Here is a 21,872-nt window from a genome sequence, read left to right as displayed (position 1 = left end):
AAACTCAATGATATGTGTACCCAGTAGTGTCCAAGTGTAGCATTGTGAGTTAACACCTCATTGTCTATGCAGGAGATCTTGGGTTTAAATCCCAGTTGAGTCTTTTATATTTTTGATCTTTCATTCAGCTACTTTTCACACTCAGTGCCGAAAACTATTCCTGTATGCAAGGTCCCATCCTACAAGCTAGATTGTGACTTTATCTGCACAATATCAGATGATGCAATGCTGTCCATGGTCAAAGAGAAACTCTTGTATTGGCTTTCTGAAATTGACATAAGCCTTCAGGTGCTCCTAGTCTGCAGAACAAATAGTCCATTAGACTAAGGGATTTTAACTGTAAACTACAAACCTGGTTTATAAAATGTAATCCATGTAAAATGATTGCATCGGATCTCACTTGATAACAAAATGTTAAACTAGTGTACACAAGAATAAATCACAAGTGTGACTTTATTTACTCTCTTAGTAATACTAAGCCTAGACCAGTATTCATAACATGATGAGCATCCGTAGCATAAAACTTAAATCAGAAATAACTTTGATTTATTCAAAATCTTTCATGTTGCCATGATGTCTGAAAGCACCCAGTGGAGTCTTCCAATTCTTTTGTCTCATTGTTAACAGAATGATCCATTATGATTTTTTCTCATTGCTATTTTTGGAATCTTGCTGTTATTAAAAAATTGGATGAAGTGTTTCATAGCTATAACGACACTTCAAAATTACTTCATTGGCTGTGAAGTGCTTTGTGATATCCTGAGGTCATGAAAGCTATTAGATAAATGAAAGTTATTTCCTCCGTGGGAGAGCAGAAGTGAATATTGGAAACTGGTAAGCAAGCAAATTAATCGTAAACTATGATCATGTGCATGATCAATTGGGAAGAAAGATACCTTGCTGGTGATCGCTGTGGTGGTCTAACTACGTATGTTGGCACTGTGGTACTTGTTGTCTGAACGACCTGATTTAAAATAAAAAGGTACATCATTTGAAGATACATTACTCAAAGCAGCATTATACATACAGAAACATTTTCCAGAGATAGCATGCTTTTGTCTTTTATCCATGTTTGGCACATAATACTGACAAGTGAATAATAATATTGTGAAATGTTCACCTACATTTTAATCCCTTTTAAACAATTTAATGATATGAAACTGAATCTAAGCAAATTCTACAGCATGAATGTTATAAATGAAATGTTCCTCTGTATTTCCACTTTCTGTCATTACCTTTGGATGATATTTTTTAGAAAGCTCCAGTATTTAAAATATATGATTTTTAAAAATTTACATTTATCCATCCTCCTGATGGTGACAGATGTCTCGTGATGCATAATGTTGAATGTTTTGCCATCACTCTTCATACTCATTATTGGGGCTACGCATTGCCTGGCCTGACGCTGCATGCATCAATACACAGGAAAGGTTTCTTCATCGGTCTTCGCTTTAAACTTAGCAACTAACAACTGTTCTTGTGTTTTGTGTAGGTTGTCCCAAGTACCACACAAGCCAGCTCGCTGGACTCTATGAATAGAATTGTAAGTTTACTCTAATCTGGGGTAATTTGTATGCTGTGCACTTCAGCTTCTGACAAGTGAGTTGAGATTACCTTTTCACAGGCTTCAGCAAATCTGGGCATTTAACACGCAACAAGGGGTGGATTCAATCTACTGTCCCAGAGTTGAAGGGACAGTCACATGCCACCTGGCCGACTAAATGTAAACAGTGAAGTTAATCATAGCTCCACCCTGCGTCATTAAAATCAATGACAAATCATCAGTATCCTGAATTAAGCTACTTTCATCCCTGTTGCCAATTAAGACTAACATAATGTTGCAGGTGAAAACTTGGTGATCTGGTTTATAGATGTGAAGGATACATCAGTGGCTCAATTTATTATTTTTCAAAGGAATTACTTTAACTACTTGCTAGGAGATTTGTAGGTGTTTTATCATTTGGTGCAATAAATCTGCATTTTATTATTGTATTAATATTTAATAAGTTAAAATTGGTTTGTGGTTATAACAGTTCAAACCATGCAAAAAATTTCACCAGATTGGAAATAAAGGTTTTGTCAATCGATTGAAACAAAGTAGATTTTTCTTTAAACTGATAGGTCTGTACATATTTACTGCTATTGCCCAGTCAAACAGATGGGGTCTCCACTTAGTCAGTTAACAGAATAAAATTATAGCTCTCAACAGACACACAAATGCATTCTTAACATTTTGCACATAGCTGAATAACCAGGTAAATGTCCAGTGACCATTTTACAAAGGTGTTCAATTTGGAAATGTACAGCAACTATTTAGAATGCTGAGTGAAAATGTATTTCATAGAATTTCTACAAATCAGAAGAATACAAATCACATAGATAAAAGCAAAAAACTGCGGATGCTGGAAATCCAAAACAAAAATAAAATTACCTGGAAAACTCAGCAGGTCTGACAGTATCTGCGGAGAGGAACACAGTTAACTTTTCGAGTCCGTATGACTCTTCAACAGAATTAAGGAAAAATAGAAAAGAGGTGAAATATAAGCTGGTTTAAGGGGGGGGTGGGACAAGTAGCTCTTTTCTATTATTCCTTAGATCTGTTGAAGAGTCATACGGACTCAAAACATTAACTGTGTTCCTCTCCACAGATGCTGTCAGACCTGCTGAGATTTTCCAGGTATTTTTATTTTTGTTTTGGATTTCCAGAATCCGCAGTTTTTTGCTTTTATCTTAGTGTTTCATTGACTGCCACTTCTCTTCAAGGAATGCTTAACTTGAAGAAGTATTGCTCTTCTCTCCAACAGGATTTCCGTCTCTCTCTTTTGCCTTGTTTACCTTCATTGCTTTCCATTTCTCTCCTGGTGTTTGACAAGGTGTTTACTAAAACTCGCTTTCACAGCCATATTTCCTTCCTCAGTGACTGTCTCCGTCTCCGACTTACCCCACGTGGATTTCAACTGAAGTTACATCCCTCATGTTTCGAACCCACCCAGGATTACAGGCATCTCCGGGATATACAACGCTCCTCGGACTGCTGTTCTTGTCACATCCTGAGATCCACACTCAGTGCCACGCGTCGTCATATGAACACATTTGACCTCTCCCTCCAGCACCAATGCACCCTAGTTTCATTTTATTCTTCGTCTCATCCGATGCCTCAACAAGAAATTTGTCTCTTTCTTTCAGATGAAAGGAACGCAAGCTCCAACAACTCATCGACACCAACGCCCATCCAGGACCCTCCACCCCTGCCCATCCCTCTGTCCCCATCCCGTCTTCCAATCCCAGCCCCGGCCGTGTATTCACCATACCTCTTGACCTTACCCTCTCTGATGCTGAACGTTCAGTGCTCAGCAAAGGACTCAGTTTCATACCCTTGCGCCCTCATCTCAATGAATTTTGGGCTTGGCACGATGCTGAACTCTTCTTCCGCCGCCTTCATCTCCGTGCTCACTTCTTTGGGCAGGAGTCCTCTCCCCGTTCAACGGATCCTTTTACCCGCCTCCAATATTCTCCCTCCACCTGGACCCCTCCGTCTGGATTTTTACCTTCTCTTGATCTTTTCATGGAGAATTGTCGGCGTGACATCAGTCGTCTCAATTTCTCTGCTCCTCTCACCCACTCTAACCTGTCTCTCTCTGAACTCGCTGCAACTGCACTCCGTTCTCTCAGGTCCAACCCTGACATTGTCATCAAACCTGCTGATAAGGGTGGTGCTGTTGTTGTCTGGCGCACTGACCTCTACCTCGCAGAGGCTGAGCGTCAACTCGCACACACTTCCTCCTACCTCCCCCTAGACCATGACCCCACCACTGAACATCAAGCCATTGTTTCCAGGACTGTTACTGACCTCATCTCCTCTGGAGATCTTCCTTCCACAGTTTCCAACCTCATAGTCTCCCAAACTCGGACGGCCCGCTTCTACCTCCTACCAAAAATCCACAAACAGGACTGTCCCAGTAGACCGATCATGTCAGCCTGTTCCTGCCCCACGGAACTCATTTCTTGCTATCTTGACTCCATTGTCTCTCCCCTTGTCCAGTCCCTTCCCACCTACATCTGTGATTCCTCTGACACCCTACATCATATCAACAATTTCCAGTTCCCTGGCCCCAACCGCCTCCTTTTCACCATGGACATCCAACCCCTCTACACCTCCACCCCCCACCAGGATGGTGATGGTTCTCAGCTTCTTCCTCGAACAGGCCCGAACAATCCCCATCCATCACTACTCTCCTCCGTCTGGCTGAACTTGTTCTCTCACTGAACAATTTCTCCTTAAACTCCTCTCACTTCCTTTAAATAAAAGATGTGGCTATGGGTACCCGCATGGGCCCCAGTTATGCCTGTCTCTTTATGGGGTATGTGGAACATTCCTTGTTCCAGTCCTACTCCGGCCCCCTCCCACAACTCTTTCTCTGGTACATCGATGATTGCTTCGGTGCTGCTTCATGCTCTCATCTGGACCTGGAAAAATTTCTTAATTTTGCTTCCAATTTCCACCCCTCCATCATTTTCACATGGTCCATCTCTGACACTTCCCTTCCTTAACCTCTCTGTCTCAATTTCTGGTGATAGACTGTCCACCAATAATCATTACAAGCCTACCAACTCCCACAGCTACCTCAACTACAGCTCCTCACACCCCGCTTCCTGTTAGGACTCCATCCCATTCTCTCAGTTCCTTCGCCTCCGTTGCATCTGTTCTGATGATGCCACTTTCAAAAACAGTTCCCCTGACATGTCTTCCTTCTTCCTTAACCGAGGTTTTCCACCCACGGTGTTTGACAGGGCCCTCAACCGTGTCCGGCTCATCTCCCGCGCATCTGCCCTCACACCTTCCTCTCCCTCCCAGAACCATGATAGGGTCCCCCTTGTCCTCACTTAGCACCCCACTAGCCTCCACCAACTCTAGCATGATGCCACCACCAAACACATCTTCCCTTCACCCTCTCAGGCAGCATTCTGCAGGGATCGTTCCCTCTGGGACACCCTGGTCCACTCCTCCATCACCCCCTACACCTCAACCCCCTCCCATGGCACCTTCCCATGCAACTGCAGAAGGTGCAACACCTGTCCCTTTACTTCTCCTCTCACTGTCCAAGGGCCCAAACACTCCTTTCAAGTGAAGCAGCATTTCACTTGCACTTCCCTCAATTTAGCCTACTGCATTCGCTGCTCCCAATGCGGTTTCCTCTACATTGGAGACACCAAACGCAGACTGGGATACCGCTTTGCGGAACACCTTTGGTCTGTCTGCAAGCATGACCCAGACCTCCCTGTTGCTTGCCATGTCAACACTCCACCTGCTCTCATGCCCACATGTCCGTCCTTGGCCTGCTGCAATGTTCCAGTGAAGCTCAACGCAAACTGGAGGAACAGCACCTCATCTTCCGACTAGGCACTTTACAGCCTTCCGGACTGATTATTGAGTTCAACAATTTTAGATCATGAACTCTCTCCTCCATCCCCACCCCCTTTCCGATCCCCCTTTTTTCCAATAATTTATATAGATTTTTCTTTTCCCACCTATTTCCATTATTTTTAAATGTATTTCCATCCATTGTTTTATCTCTACCTTTTAGCCTATTTCGAAACCTTCCCCCCACCCCACCCCCATGAGGGCTATCTGTACCTTGCTCGTCCTGCTTTCTACCCTTAATGTCACCTATTAGCACATTCCTTAGATAAAATCACCACCTTCAACACCTCTTTGTCCTTTTGTCTATGACATCTTTTGGCTATCTCCACCTATCACTGGCCCTCTATCCAGCTCTACTTGTCCCACCCCCCCTTAAACCAGCTTATATTTCACCTCTTTTCTATTTTTCCTTAGTTCTGTTGAAGAGTCATACGGACTTGAAACGTTAACTGTGTTCCTCTCAGCAGATGCTGTCAGACCTGCAGAGTTTTTCCAGGTATTTTTATTTTGAATACAAATCACATGCTATTTATATAGTAAATAAATCATTGGTGAAAAATCAACATTATTGTATAAGTGTTTTCACTTTGACAAAAAATGTTTCGAGTCTATTTATCTTGCTCTATTTAACTGCAATGCAGCAAAGCAGAGTTTATAGCAAACAAGACCATTATATTTTTGGGTGGGCTGGAGGAGTAATACTTCATAAACTACATCATGACACATAATGCTAACTAGTCTTTATAATATTTAAACAAATCATTTATAGTGCCCAGAGCAAGCTAGAATTATAAAATAACATTCCTTTGCAATGTTATGAAAAGGTATGTATCCACACTAGTTAACATTTTAGCTATTCACTAATTTCAAATCTTTTAAAGGCAGTTCAGTAATCAAAGTAAGTTTAAATAGTGACTGGCAATGAATATGAAATAAAAATGCAATCTAATGAGGGCCAGGGGCCAGAGTTTCCAGCAGCATGAGGTTGCCAGGTGCCTGAGATGTACAACATGGCCTGCCATGTAAGTATGCCCCCTCAGTGGCCTCACATACTGCGCTGGGTCAGGGCTATAGGCACAACGGGCACAATCTTGGTCTAACTACCAAAATTACATCCTATGGCCAATTGGGCCCTAAGACTTTATAAATGGACTTAGAATTTCCAAAAAAGTTATTAAACATGGGAGACAGGAAATATTCCTCGATTGCAATAATTTGATCTGACTTTGTAAAGTCTGTATCTTTAATACATGTAGCAATGCAAAAGCCAAGAAATATGTGGAGTGTGCTAGGGATTGTACATGTTTTAGGATTTGTGTTTTGAAGTTTCAAAGTTACCAACCCCTTCTGGGAAAAGCTATTTAAAACATAACAATCCAAATGGTGCTGTTGAAACAAACATGAGGTATTATAATCATTATTGCAAATGATTATTCTATTGAGCATTTAAATTGTGCTCAGTTTAGAAAATAAATAAGAATTAAATCTTACAGTACAGTTTAGCAGGCAAGAACCTTTCCTGCTTACTTGGGCTGTGAAACATCGGAACAAGTGTAACATAGGAGCAATTAGATCATGGCTAATCTGTGTTCCAACTCTTTTTTACCCACATAGGAACTATATTTCTTCATACCTTTACCTAATATGATACCTAATACCTGATGTCAGCCTTCATAAGTCCGAGCATCACAGCTCCTTGGAAGAGAAGTGTGTCCCCTTGTTGTGGTTTCTCCATCAGGGGAAATAGTTTCTCTGCATCTTACCCCATAAAATCCTATTATCATCTTAAACACCTCAATTAAATCATTCCTCAATCTTTGAAACTCGGGAGAATACAAGACATGTTTGCACAACCAGTCCTCATAATTTAACCCTTTTAAGTCTTGATATCATTCTTGGACACTTTACTGTGAAATACTGTTGACTATTTCCTGATAGGAAACCATTCTATAATGTTTTACGGCACTATATAACATGCAAATATTCCCCAAAAACAAACAAATCTCACAATATTAAAAAGAAAAATATCGTTGCATTGCAAGAGTAGTAGTAATCTCTGGATGACTCCCAGTGCCACGTGCAAGTGAATACAGAAATAGGAGGATAAGGCAAATGTAAGGATGTTATGCTTCAGTTATACAGTGCTGTGGTAAGAACGCACCTCAAATACTGTGTGCAGTTTTGGTCTCCTTATTGAAGGAAGGATGTAAATGCATTGGAGGCGGTTCGAAGGAGGCTTACTGATACTTGGGATGAGTGGGTTGCCTTATGAGGAAAGGTTGGACAGACTGGGCTTGTTTCCACTGCAGTTTAGAAGAGTGAGGAGTGGTTTGATTGAAGTATAAAAAGGTCCTGAACGGCCTTGACAAGGTGGACGTCGAAAGGATGTTTCCTCTTGTGGGTGAGTCCAGAACTAGGGGGCACTGTTTTAAAATTAGGGGTCACCCTTTTAGGACAGAGATGAGGAGAAATGTTTTTCTCTCAGAGGGTTGTGCGACTTTGGAACTCACTGCCTCAGAAGGTGGTGGAGGCAGGGCCATTGAATATTTTTAAGGCAGAGGTAGATAGATTCTTGTTAGGCAAGGGAATCAAATCTTATCAGGGGTAGATGGGGATGTGGAAGTCAAAACGCAAGATGATCAGCCATGATCTTATTGAATGGCGGAGCAGGCTCGAGGTGCCGAATGGTTTACTCCTGTTTCTATTTATGTTCTTATGAATGCATGGCTGGAAAGATGATGCAGGAGGGAGGACTTTAGATTTTTGGGACACAGGGACTGGCTCTGGGGGAGATGGCACCTGTACAAGCCCAGCGGGTGGCGCCTGAATAGAGCCAGGACCGAGTTCCTTGAGGGGCATTTTGCTAGTAAACTAACTTGGCAGGGGTGTGGGAACCAGGAAAGAGAAAAAATGAGAGAGTAATACCAAGGTGCACAAAATACTGGGAGCGACAGATAGCTTTAAAATAGAGAATAGTAAGTTAACAGATACAGTTGGAGTAAGGGAGAAAGTAATGAAGCCTAAATCAGGGTTATACTGCATGTAAATGAATGCATGAGGTATAGTAAGAAAAATTGGAGAGTTACAGGCACAGAATGTCATGCAGAATTATGATGTTGTGGCGATAACAGACCTGGCTCTAGGAAGGGCAGGACTGGCTGTTAGCTATTCCAGGGTATAAGGTGTTCAGCAAAGATAGTGCAGGAAGAAAAGGAGGAGGAATGGATGTATTGGTTAGGAGAGCATTGCAGTGCTGGACAAAGAGGGTGTCCCAGAGGGTTCAAGGACAGAATCAATATGGCTAGAGCAAAGGAACAGAAAGGGTGCAATTACATTGCTCAATATAGTCTATAGGCCACTGTTACGACACAGCAGTTTTTAAAGGCTGAGTTATTTAAAATCCCAGAGGAAATCTTTAAGCAACTGTCATAACCCATATTTTCAATTGGTATGTTTTGAGTTGCAGCTCTAAATTCAGGAATAAGACCACCAGTTCTCGAGAGGTTTTCATGTCAAACTACTTGAGACATGTATTAATCTACAACAAATTAAACACATACACATGGCTACAAATGACTAATATCATAACTTTTTAACAAATTCCAAAATTAATCTCCACTAAGGCAACAATAACCAATAAACTTAACCAGACACCAGGCAAAGCATTTTCACCTTATGAATTCAAAATGAGGTTCCTTACAATTTGGTTCCTTTGCAGACAGTTGTAAGCTTACAACTGCTTTGATGTTACATGCGTCTGCCCTGCACATACCAAACTGCTTTCTGTTATACCCAGCATTTCTCTTTGAATGTAAATTTTCATTGTATCACCAGGCCCTTTGAATTCCATCTCTTCAAACAATAAAACCCCTTTCCTAGTACCAATTTTATTAGTAATATAAACATATTGCTTGGTGTCTCCTAGCTAGGTGTAAGATTTCACTCCATCTCTTGAATGCTCTATTCAACAAAATGCATAATACACCTCTAACTCCATTTACATCTCAAAACTACTATACATCAAAGCACCCAAACTAGCTGCTTTAATCCAATTAAGACACACACAGACTAAATCTCTATGTAAAATAAAATCATTTCCAACAACATTATATACATTAATAGCTTCATGACAGCCACCAACCAGTGGGAAGGATGTAGAGGAACAAATCTACAGGGAAATTACCAAGAGTTGCATACAATATAGAGTAGTTAATAAGGGGGACTTTAATTTCCTGAATATAGACTGGGATAGTGGTAGTGTAAAAGGCCAAGAGGTACAAGAGTTCCTAGAGTGTGTTCAGAAGAATTTTCTATAGCAGTACGTGTCCAGTCCAACAAGAAAGGAGGCATCGCTAGACCCGGTTCTTGAAAATGAGGTAGGCCAAGGCAATCAAGTGTCATTGGGGAAAATTTAGGAGACAGTGATCATTATATCATAAGGTTTAGGATGACAGTAGAAGGAAGGACAATGGGCAATCCAGAGTAGGAATAATTAACTGGAGAGAGCCAACTTCCATGGGGCAAGAAAGGAGCTGGACTGGATCGAATGGAATCAAAGGTTGGCAGGAAAAACTGTAGCTGAACAGTAAGCTACCTTCAAAGAATAAGCGGTTTGGGCACAGTAAAGTATATTCTCTCAAAAGGGAAAGTTAGAGCAAACAAATCCAGAGCTCCCTGAATGAAAAAGGAGATGGAAATTAAGATAAAGGAAAAATTGTACTTATGACAGGTGTCAGGTAGAAAATACAATTGAGAACCAAGAAAATTACAGAAGGTTCAGAGGGGAAGTGAAGAAGCAAATAAAAGAAGTGAACAGGGATTATGAGAAAATACTGGTAGCCAATATAAAGGGGAATCCCAAAGTCTTCCATAGGCACATAAATAGTAAAAGAGTGGTAAAAGGAGTAGGGCCAATTAGGGACCAAAAAGGGGATTTACACATGGAGGTGGAGACATGGCTGAGGTGTTAAATGAATACTCTGCAACTGTCTTTATCAAGAAAGCAGATGCCACCCAGGCCATGGTGACAGAGGAGAAAACTCTGTAACTAGAAGGGTTCAAAATTTATGAGGAGATGGTATTGGACAAACTGTCAGTACTTAAGGTTGACAAGGTACCAGGACTGGATGAGATGCATCCAAGGATATTGAAGGAAGTGAGAATGGAAATTGCAGGGGCAATGGCCATAATCTTTCAGTCTTCGGTGAACACAGGGGAAGTGCCAGAGGACTCGAAAATTGAAAAACATTACGCCCTAGCTCAAAAAAGGTTGCAAGGTTAAGCCCAGTAATTACAGACCAGTCAGTTTAACTTCGGTGGTAGGGAAGCTTCTAGAAACAATTATTCGGAATAGAATTAATAGTCATATGGAAAAATATGGGTTGATTAGGAAGAACCAGCATGGATTTCTTAAGGGAAAATCCTGTTTAACTAATTTGGAGTTCTTTGAAGAGGTAACAGAGAGGGTTGATGAGGATAATGCTGTTGATGTGATGTACATAGACTTCCAAAAGGTATTCAATACAGTGCCGCACAACAGACTTGTGAGAAAAGTTATAGCTCATGGAATAAAAGGGACAGTTGCAACATGGATACAAAATTGGCTGAGTAATAGGAAATAGTGAATAATGGTTAGTGGATATTTATCCAGCTGAAAGGAGGTTTGTAGTGGAGTTCCCCAGAGATTGTTATTGGGTCTCTTGCTTTTCGTGACCTATATTAATAATCTAGATTTTGGTGTGCAGGGGACAATTTCAAAATTTGTGGATAATACAAAACTTGAAAGCATTGTAAACTGTGAGGAGGACAGTGTAGAACTTTAAAAGGACATGGCCAAGTTGGTGGAATGCACAGATAGGTGGCAGATGAAGTGCAATGCAGAGAAGTGTGAAGTTATTCATTTTGGTAGGAAGAACATGGAGAGACAATATAAAATAAGGAGTACAACTCTAAAGGGTGTGCAGGAGCAGAGGGATCTGGATGTATATGTGCATAAGTCATTAAAGGTGGCAGGACAGATGGAGAGCAGTTAATAAAGTGTACAGCATCCTAGGCTTTATTAATAGGGGCATAAAGTACAAGAGCAAGAAGGTTATACTGAACTTGTATAAAACACTAGTTAGACTTCAGCTGGAGTATTATGTACAATTCCGTACTTTAGAAAGGATGCAAATACATTGGAAAGAGTGCAGAAGAGGTTTACAAAAATGGTTTCAGGGATAAGAAACTTCAGTTATGAAGACAGATCGGAGAAGTTGGGACTGTTCTCCTTGGAGAGGAGGAGAAGGCTGAGAGGAGATTTGATAGATGTGTTCAAAATCATGAGGGGGCTGGACAGAGTAGATAGGGAGAAACTATTTCTGTTCGTAAAAGGATCGAGAATGAGAGGGCACAGATTTCAAGTGATTTGCAAAAGAAGCAAATGCAATGAGGAAAAGCCTTTTCACACAACGAGTGGTTCAGGCCTGGAATGCATTGCCTGGAAATGTGGTGGAGGCAGGTTCAATCGAGGCGTTCAAGTGGGCCTTTGGATGATTATTTAAATAGAAACAATGTGCAGGGTGACTGGGAAAAGCAGGAGAATGGTACTGAGCTGTAATGCTCAGAGAGGTGTTGCAGACACGATGAGCCGAATGGCCTCCTTCTGCCTCGTAATGATTTGTGATAATGATTATGTGATTTACACAGTACCTTTCACAACCTCTGGGTATCCCAAACAACCAGTGAAGCACTGTAAAATATAGTGCTCAAATAACAACTGTGACAACAAGCTCCCACAAACAGTAATGTGATAATGACCAGATAATCTGTTTTACTTATGTTAGTTGGGGGATAAATATTGGCCAAGACACTGGAAGGAACTTTCTTGCTCTTTACCAAAATAGTATTGTGGGATCTTTTACTTTAGCCTGAGAAGTTAGACTAGCCTTGGTTTAACATCTCATCGAAAGGTGGCCCATGTCTAACTGTGACATTCTAATTGTGAGCTTCTAAACATCAGCCATGTTAATCATGATTTGCACATGCTTAGATAATGGAAATAAATTATTTCCCATCTTCAGCTGCTGTTATCCTTAAAGGAATTTATTACTCGAGTTTAAATCACCTAATCACCCCAGCTTTTCCAATATTTGTGTAGTCACCTCCCATTTTAGAAAGTAATCACAACCACTGAATGTCCACATTGATTTAGCTAAAATCAGTTTGGCGAGAAAGCATTACTCCCTCCAATGTTGATGCAATTAATAAAAGCTCCTCACACAGAGAAGTATTGTTAACTTGTGGTCCTCTGCACTCTAGATCTTGACCCTTCACTTTGATTTTTAAGTTAAAAAAAAAATCTTGATTGTGGACCTCCGGAATTTAATTTGACAAATATATTAGATATGAAATTTCACCATCTTGAGGATATGAAAAAGAGTGCAGTAACCTTCTTCCTGTAAATGCAGAATAGCTGCAGTCATTTCAGCTTCTTGCCACAAGAGGGCAAAGCACACACATGGAGACACAATTCATTGTCCTGCAGTATTTACTTGCCAAACAGAGAAAAAAATAAATGCTAGGAGCAAACAGGCAGTGGATATTGTAGTGTGTCAGTGCACAATTCAGCAGCAGTGTGTGGTGCCATGTGGATAACACAATGCACACTTACATTCTCACCTTGCTGACTGCCCAGTTTGATCTCTGCTGCAAACTATAGGGAGAACTTAGGTGGAGGTTAGTTACTTGACCACAGGAGAGTAATTATATGAGGTGATTTCATCTTTCCCAACATTAATTGGGATAGATATAGTGTTAAGGGCTTGGATGGAGTGGATTTCTTGAAATGTGCACAAGAGAACTTTTTAGGTCAATCTGTAGATGGTCCAACAAGGGACGGCGCAGTGCTGGACCTAATTCTGGGGAATGAAGTTGGTCAGGTGGCTGAGGTGGAGGTGGGGGAGCATTTTAGTGATAGCGACCACAACATGGTAAAATTTAAGCTTGTTATGGACAAAGAAATAGACAAGTTGCCAAAAAATGTTTTGGATTGGGGGAGAGCGGATTTTAGTAAAAATAAGGCAGGATCTGGCCAAGGTAGACTGGCAACAGCTACTTGTGCAGAAATCTACAGAAGTGGGGGCGTTCAAAAAGGAAATGGGGAGCGTACAGGCTCAACATGTTCCTTCTAGGGTGATAGGAAGGAGTAACAAGCCCAGAGAACCATGGATGACCAGAGATATTCAGGTTACGATGAGAAGGAAAAGAGAGGCTTTTAGCAGGTTCAAGGGGAGCAAATCAGCGGAGGCATTAGTGGAGTACAGAAAGTGCAGGGTGGAGCTTAAGAAAGCAATTAGGAGAGCAAAGAGGGGATATGAGAAAGCTCTGGCTGGTAAAAGTAGGAAAAATTCCAAGATATTCTGTAAGTATATCAATGGGAAGAGGATAATCAGGGAAAGAGTAGGGCCCATTAGGTACCAAGGGGGAAATCTATGGGTGGAGCCAGAGGACATCGGTAGAGTGTTGAACGAATACTTTACATCCGTCTTCAGCCAAGAGAATGGGGATGAGGGTATGGAACTCGGGGAGAGAGACTGTGAGGTTCTTCAGCAAATTGATATAGGGAGTGACAAGGTATTGGAGGTGTTGGCAGGCTTAAAAGTGGACAAATCTCTAGGTCTGGATGATTTGTGTCCTAGACTGCTGAGGGAGGCAAGGGAGGATTATATAAATGAAATAGATGACTATTTGGGGCTAGGATTAGTAAGTTTGCAGATGACACAAAGATTGGCCGGGTGGTTAACAGTGAGGTTGAGTGTCTTGGGCTATCTTCCAAGAAAGATATAGACGGGATAGCCAAATGGGCAGATAAGTGGCAGATGGAAATTCAACCCTGAAAAGTGTGAGGTGATACACTTTGGTAGGAGTAATTTGACAAGGAAGTATTCAATGAACGGCATGACACTAGGAAGTTCTGAGGAACAAAGGGACCTTGGCGTGTGTCCATAGATCTCTGAAGGCAGAGGGGCATATTAGTGGGATGGTGAAAAAGGCATATGGGACACTTGCCTTTATCAATCGAGGCATAGATTACAAAAGTAGGGAAGTCATGTTGGAGTTGTATAGAACCTTGGTGAGGCCACAGCTGGAGTACTGTGTGCAGTTCTGGTCGCCACATTATAGGAAGGATGTGATTGCACAGGAGGGGGTGCAGAGGAGATTCACCAGGATGTTGCCTGGGATGAAACATTTAAGTTATGAAGAGAGGTTGGATAGACTTGGGTTGTTTTCGTTGGAGCAGAGAAGACTGAGAGACGACCTGATCGAGGTGTACAAGATTATGAGGGGAATGGACAGGGTGGATAGGGAGCAGCTGTTCCCCTTAGTTGAAGGGTCAGTCACGAGGGGACGTAAGTTCAAGGTGAGGGGCAGGAAGTTTAGGGGGGATGTGAGGAAAAACTTTTTTACCCAGAGGGTGGTGACAGTCTGGAATGTGCTGCTTGGGAGGGTGGTGGAGGCGGGTTGCCTCACATCCTTTAAAAAGTACCTGGGTGAGCACTTGGCACGTCATAACATTCAAGGCTATGGGCCAAGTGCTGGTAAATGGGATTAGGTAGGTAAGTCAGGTGTTTCCCACATGTCAATGCAGACTCGATGGGCCGAAGGGCCTCTTCTGCACTGTGTGATTCTGTGAGAACAGACCTTACAATGAACAAGGCAAATTGCAGAAATGATGTCTTTCAGTTGAGATGTTAAACCAAGGCCCCTTCTGCGCTTTCAGGTGGATGTACAAGATCCCATGGGCACTATTTCGAAGAAGAGCAGGGGCGTTCATGCCAACATCTATCCCTCAATCAACACCACAAAAGATTATCTGATCATTATCACATTGCTGTTTTTTGGCTATTGTGCAAATTGGCTATTGCATATGCCTACATTACAGGTGACTACACTTCAAAAGTACTCCATTGGTTGCAAAGCACTTTGGGATGTCCTGCGGTTGTGAAAGGCGCTCTATAAATGCAAGTCATTTTCTCAGACCAATGTTATACAATTCTCATTTGAAAATTTGTTGGCATTAAAGGTCAAACAGAGATAACAGTTTAATGGATATCCAAGAAAAACGTTAGGTAAAATTCCAGGAAATTTGAAAGGAATGTTATCACCACTCCACCCGGTTTTAAAAAATGAAATTACATCTTAATTATTAACATGTGATGGTTTTTTGTTGCACATATTTTCTCTCCTTTTTAACCCTTCTCTTCGAGCATTGGAGTAGATTTTCATCATTCATGCATGGGCTAAAAGCAACAGCTGGTCACAGAGCAGAGAGAGATCACGTGCAAGTGATCAAGCCGGTCTGATTTCCCTCCATGTACTGCATCCAAATGAGTCATAAAGCTACCCTGTAAACTCCAGCTGAGGTATAGTTTCATAATCAGTCAGCCTTCCATTCATTAGCCAAGTGTTCATTCTTCATGCATAAGCTTAGGCCAGGAGCATCTGACTTATTGGCCCAAATCTTCCGGTGTGGGGAGAGATCTTGGACACAAACTACATCACTGATGCACATCATGACCCTGTGGAAGTCCTGACATGCGCACATTCTCAGTATTTACGCGGGAAGTTTATACTTCTAATTGCCAGTTTTACCCTGTCTGGATTGCTCTGTGGTTCCTCTGACAGTGGGATCAGATAGCCATAACCACAATACTTGGGGTTTTTGTTCTGTACTTACCCTAGTTTTTACATGGTTTTACTTGGAGCTTTTTGTAGCAGGTATGAAGATAGCGTAACTCCAAGTAATTCAGTTGGAATATTAAAGCACCACACCACCCGCCCCACTCCTGGCAATATTCGCATCTTCCAACAACGTTCACCCCACTCCTGACAATGTTCATCCACTGCACCCACCACCAACTATGTTCACCGTCTCCATCCAACAACACGAACCCACAGCAACCCCCCCCGACAATGATAACACCCCCTCCCATCAACGCTCACACCCAGCCCCAACTCCAACAATGTTCACCCTCCTTCTTCCAGACAATGCTCAACCCCTCCCACACCCCCATCACCCGACTCATGTGCCAGAATCCCTGGCTCCTGTCTGACTAATGTCTTAAGAGTCAGCACTGTCGGCAGGAGGTGGTGGGAACTGAACATTGTCAGGGAATGAAAAGGGGTTGTATGTTGTTGGGAGTGAGGGGAGCTGGGTATTGTTGGGGGTTGAGCATTCTTGAACAGTGAGGAGAGTGAACATTGTTGGGGGTTGTGCATTGTTGGGCAGTGATGGGGTGATGAGGGAGGGGTTTTAGCATCATCAGGGATGGAGGTGGTTAGCACTGTCAATGAGGGCTGATTATGCAGTTTACAGCTATATTTAAAACAATGTATGTCAATTAACTAGAGACAGACTTTAAGGGGTGTGCCTTCAGTTCATAACACAAAACAGGAGCAGGTTGCACTGGAATTACACTCGACAGTTGGCTGCCCGATTCTATTCGTCCCTGCATGCCTGCTGGAGCAGGCATTGGAAGGTGCAAAGGCTCCAGTGTAAAATGCTAAATGGGCAGATTAAATCGCAGTCAGCCTCGGTTGAACCCTCTCCGACACTGACTGATAGACCTGGGCCATTGTTATTGTGAGTCACTTTGTTGCATACTGTCGTGCTCTGTAAATCCATGTTTGCATTAATATGCAAATATCTCTGTTTCTTAGCATTGTGATTCAAGACTTTTCCATGAATGAAGCAAACCTTCTGAATCACAACGTTCCAATGGGATAAACCAGGAAATAAAATATTTAACTGCCAATGGAACAGAGTTGCATCTGGACGTCATAGGTTGGATAAACAGGGTTTAGGGAGTCACATAACCCAATGGGGTATAACGTGGGAACTCATGACGAAGACTGGAAGTGCTGCCCAGGTTACTTCATGATGAAGAGAATCCTTACATGCAGATTTTCCAGCACAGGATCACAAGATGACCATCCTTAGCAGGACACCCAAGCAGATTTTCCCTTACTTACGCCAGATGAATTCAAGTTAACTTTATCAGTCCTATTCCCAAGTTGAAATCAACCCATTCAGCACTTGCCAGGGATCAAGTCTTCAGTCAAATGAGTCATTCAAAAAGCCATAATGCATTTAAAAAAAATTGTTGAAAATGTAAATGTTAACAATACAGTTGTAAAAATTATTGACCTTAACAACAGGCAGGTCTTGAAACATCAATAAATGCAGCTATCAGGTAGGTAAGGTAGCTGCTATTTTATCTGTACAGATAATTAATCTGTTGAATGAACTCCCAAGCACAAAAAACCACGCTCTCAGCAGTCATTGACTGACAAAAATAATTCAAGTTTTAAATAGATGTAACAGGAGTGGAGGAAGGGGTGAAAATAGTATACTCCTTTAACAAATAGATTTAAAATGTGATTGTGGAAGTAGTAAATAAGAGGCTATATCAGAAAGACAGGTTTCCTCTTGTGAACCTCATTCCAAAGTTCCCTTTATCTTGCCAAAGCTATTTGCTTTTGCACTACTCTCTGATCAGAAAAACACTCTACACATGGCAAGAAGTAGAATTATACACAGGTCAAAGAAATATCATGGCTATGAATGTTCATTTATAATTGACTCATTGCATATTCAATGAATTTATTCAGGAGACTGGAGTCAGCGCTGCCTCCTTAAGTCATTATGCTGCATGCAGAACTAGAATCAAAGCTTTGACTGCACAAAGCTCCTTGGATGTGTGTGTTTCATCAGCATTTGTTGGTCATAGATAATCAATTATCTTTTAGCAGCACATGGCCTCAATATTCCCAAAAGCCAAGTTGTGAGTAATTATATTTGACGAAAGTTATAATTAATAGTCGATATTTAGTTTTACAAGATCTGCAGCATTACATCAGCCAGGGCTGTTTCAAGTTAAATAAAAGTAGTTTAGTTTCAGTCTCCTTTTTTGCAGCTGATTTGAAACAGGCTTTCAATCGTGCACAAAACGCAGAGGAGCTTTGTGAGTTTGTATTCAAGAGAAAACACAATTTTACTGCCAGAACATTTCACAAAAGCAGAGACAGAACACCAGCTCAAAGGAATATTTATCCCTGAAGTTTCAATAATATCAATTACCTGTTGACTTGGCAGTAAGTTGACCTGGGATATTGAAAATAAAAAATTATTACTGCCATGTCTAAAAAATTGTAGCCAACAGTCCTAAATCTTGACCCTGTGGCCTGGCAAAGACTAGCTTCGTTTTGTCCTCCTTGCCTTCCCTGACACAACAGGAGTAGGATAGCCTTAAATAAAGTATCTATGCAGTAATGGCTTGTTAATTGCAATGTTGGTTAATTCACAAGTGCTAATTTTTTGCTGTCCCTTTGTTGTAGGGTTAATATTCTGTTCCCAAAATGTGAGATCTTGGGAGGCCCAAATATTGGGCCCAAATTAAATATTTAATTAAGCCAGTGCTGTGGGAGGAGGCAGCACAGGTTAAGTGCTTCAAGTTTGAGCCACACACAGTTAAGTGGTTGGACTTGGGAGCACAGAGGTCAGGAGGGTTGACACCCTCAGAGTCAGCAGTGCAGGCCTTAGGGCTAGTAACAAAGAGTGCCAGTGATCAGGATCGTGACTGTGGCAGATATGAGTTTTTATTCACCTGATGTTTAGGATTGATTTTCGCTGAGGGGGCAGTGTTGGCAGCATAAGGATAAACAATATTGGAGAGGAGGCCTGAAGCAGACATTAAGCTCCTTACTTGGATATGCAAAGGGTCTAATACCTGCTTAAGAGATAGATAAAAATGCCTCGACTGGTATTGTACCTCCAGCAGAAGTGTGTGCATGATTGCTGCCCACCATTTTGGGAGCCATGGAAGTTGTGTAAGCAGGAGCTACTTCATCCAATTTAACCCCCAATATCTGTTGTTAATATATTGTGCAGCTTGTTCTGGGTGGAAAATAATTCCTAAGTGGTGCAACATCCATTGGTGCAGTTATGTAAATTTGAAGCAGTAACATGAAACCAAAAAAAATAATGGGGCAGAGGGATAAAGTCCACAGCCTGTCTGACAGAATCATCCATACCTAGACACTGTGGCGCCCAGCTATTAGCTCAACTGCTAACTAATAACAAGGAAAAGTGCAAGACCATAAGACATAGGAGCAGAAATTAGGCCATTTGGCCCATCGAGTCTGCTCCGCCATTCAATCATGGCTGATAAGTTTCTCAACCCCATTCTCTCGTCTTCTCCTTGTAACCTTTGATCCCCTTACCAATCAAGAACCTATCTATCTTGGTCTTAAATACACTCAATGGCCTGGCCTCCAAAGCCTTCTGTGGCAATGAATTCCATAGATTTACCACTCTCTGGCTAAAGAAGTTTCTCCCCATCTCTGTTCTAACAGGTCTTCCCTTTACTCTGAGGCTGTGCCCTTGGGTCCTAGTCTCTCCTACTAATGGAAACATCTTCCCTACGTCCACTCTATCCAGGCCTTTCAGTATTCTGTAAGTTTCAATCGGATCCCCCCTCATCCTTCTAAACTCCATCGAGTATAGACCCAAAGTCCTCAAACGTTCCTCATATGTTAAGCCTTTCATTCCTGGGATCATTCTCGTGAACCTCCTCTGCACTTGGGGGCATTTATCAAACATAGCCCTATTCACAGAAGCAGGAATTGAATGGGGAAGCAAACAGATGGAAATGCACATTAACTAGGCTAGCCTTACTCCTCACCTCAGAACACTACTGTTGTTCCAAGGCAGGAATTAACAATAGCTTTTAGCCATTGTTACAAATACAAAGTTTCTAAGATTGTTATGATTTTGGGACTGTGTCTTGAATTTAAGGTAAGATGGAGGAATGAAGTGGGTCACAGGACCTGCTGTCAATTCTGCTGACAAGAAGCCTGAGTGTCCTGGTTGTTGAAGTTTAAAGTGGGACACAGGTAGTTTTACTGGGGAGAAGGTGCAAGAAATCACACCTGCAAACAATGACCCGAGCAGCTGTGCTGACGGTGGATAGACCGTTAGTCCCCAGGTCCCAGTGAGGTATTCAGAATGTCCGGTTTTGTCAACAGTTCTACTTTAAACTGTCTATTTAATTCCAAGACAGAATGGAATTGGGGGTCTAGATAGCTAATTAGCATTTCTACCTGGATACAAGGCCCATGTGATTCACATTGCCATGGAGATGTGTTTGAGAGAGAAAGGGTCCTTGGAAGCCATTGCAGGATTAGGTTGCAGGTTTGCCAAAAAAAAAATCACAGATCATTCTGCAAGAATCCAAGAGATAGAGGGCCTGCAAATCTCTGTTGTTCACGATGAAAGAGGTGAGCAGGAGCTCATGCTCGGACTGAAAAGGGTTTAAACAAAGCTGGAAGATTCATCCAGCTTTCGTTCGAGTGAGGGATCTCCTATTCATCCCTCACTATGAAATTCAGTTCGGGGAGTAAAGGTTATCTGGCAGGAAAAGAAAAAGGGAGCTGAGAATAGCTTTGGACTGGTTCCTGGAGAATGAAGTGTCCAATTGAAGGACAGTAAAGTATAATCATGGGGGGGCGGTGGTTTGTAGTTAAACCTTAAACATTAAATGGGGGAATCTTTTCTGTAGTTTAAACTATGTGCTTTTAGTTTGTTTATTCCAGTAAAAGTTTTAAAACTTTACATCTTGTCATGTGATCCTTCCAGTCAATCACTGGAACTTTGAATATCTTTCTGTAAGTCGCTACAGACATTCTAACACCATTTAACCACCAGACTAAGATCTGCAGCAACAACTGAACTGGATTGTTGCTCAAATACAGTGAAATTCAGGAACCACTACTCACCCCTTCCTTAGCTGAGTTATTTGAGGCATTTCTTGGTTGAGCTCTGTTTTCAGACCTAATTTAAACGGAACAAATGTGATAGAATAACCCAATTAATTATTTCCAGTCATCCATGCAACCACATTTTTAAAAAAAATTATCCTTGTCAAGTTTTTATTCTACCATCAATATAAGGATACAAATTTATGTTGAATCCTGATGCACATTGCCCATAGACAGGAATGCAAATATATTACAAAGGAGGAGCGAATTTGTATTTATATAATAACATTATGTCCTTCAGGCACCTCAAAGTATTTCACAGTTAATTAATTACTTTTGAAATGCAGTGACTGTTGTTTGATGCATGAACACAGAATCATACAGCAAGGTCCTACAAGCAGTAAATGAGATGCAATTGCCAGTTAATTAGTCTTTTATTGGTTGTGTTGGTTGATGGAGGAATATTGACTGGAATACTGAGAGAACTTCCTTCTTTTCTTTCAATAGTTCTATGGGAACAGGCAGATAAGGTCCATGATTTCACATCTCATCTGAAAGATGGTACCACTGACAGCTCCTTAGTCCTCTTAAGCATCAGCCTAGATTGCAATTGAGAATTTGCTGCAATGTTTCCTACTTAAGAGAGTATTCA

General features: G+C 41.6%; 1 protein-coding gene and 1 long non-coding RNA gene across 4 annotated transcripts in view; one reads left to right on the top strand and one right to left on the bottom strand.

The window, feature by feature from the left end:
* LOC144694895 (disintegrin and metalloproteinase domain-containing protein 9-like) overlaps positions 1–21,872 on the bottom strand; it is a 112,340-nt gene that overhangs the window by 3,263 nt on the left and 87,205 nt on the right. The window contains exons 20-22 of one of the 2 annotated variants that reach the window (XM_078565628.1): positions 21,239–21,293; positions 18,543–18,566; positions 897–964 (exon numbers count right to left, since the gene is read on the bottom strand). In XM_078565628.1, coding sequence (XP_078421754.1) covers positions 897–964; positions 18,543–18,566; positions 21,239–21,293 — 147 coding nt within the window. The remainder of the gene's footprint in view (positions 1–896; positions 965–18,542; positions 18,567–21,238; positions 21,294–21,872) is intronic. The other variant, XM_078565629.1, reaches the window with a different exon arrangement.
* The window catches only part of LOC144694897 (uncharacterized), a 114,251-nt gene that overhangs the window by 10,606 nt on the left and 81,773 nt on the right, over positions 1–21,872 (top strand). The window contains exon 3 of one of the 2 annotated variants that reach the window (XR_013579837.1): positions 15,183–15,201. The exons of the other annotated variant lie outside the window; for it this stretch is intronic. This is a non-coding gene — a long non-coding RNA (uncharacterized LOC144694897). Of the gene's footprint in view, positions 1–15,182; positions 15,202–21,872 lie in introns of those variants that run through there. 2 annotated transcript variants of the gene reach the window in all.

The sequence above is a fragment of the Cetorhinus maximus genome, chromosome 20, assembly GCF_964194155.1.
Source record: "Cetorhinus maximus chromosome 20, sCetMax3.hap1.1, whole genome shotgun sequence".
Lineage (NCBI taxonomy): Eukaryota > Metazoa > Chordata > Chondrichthyes > Lamniformes > Cetorhinidae > Cetorhinus > Cetorhinus maximus.
This window is presented reverse-complemented; position numbering and strand designations above follow the sequence as displayed.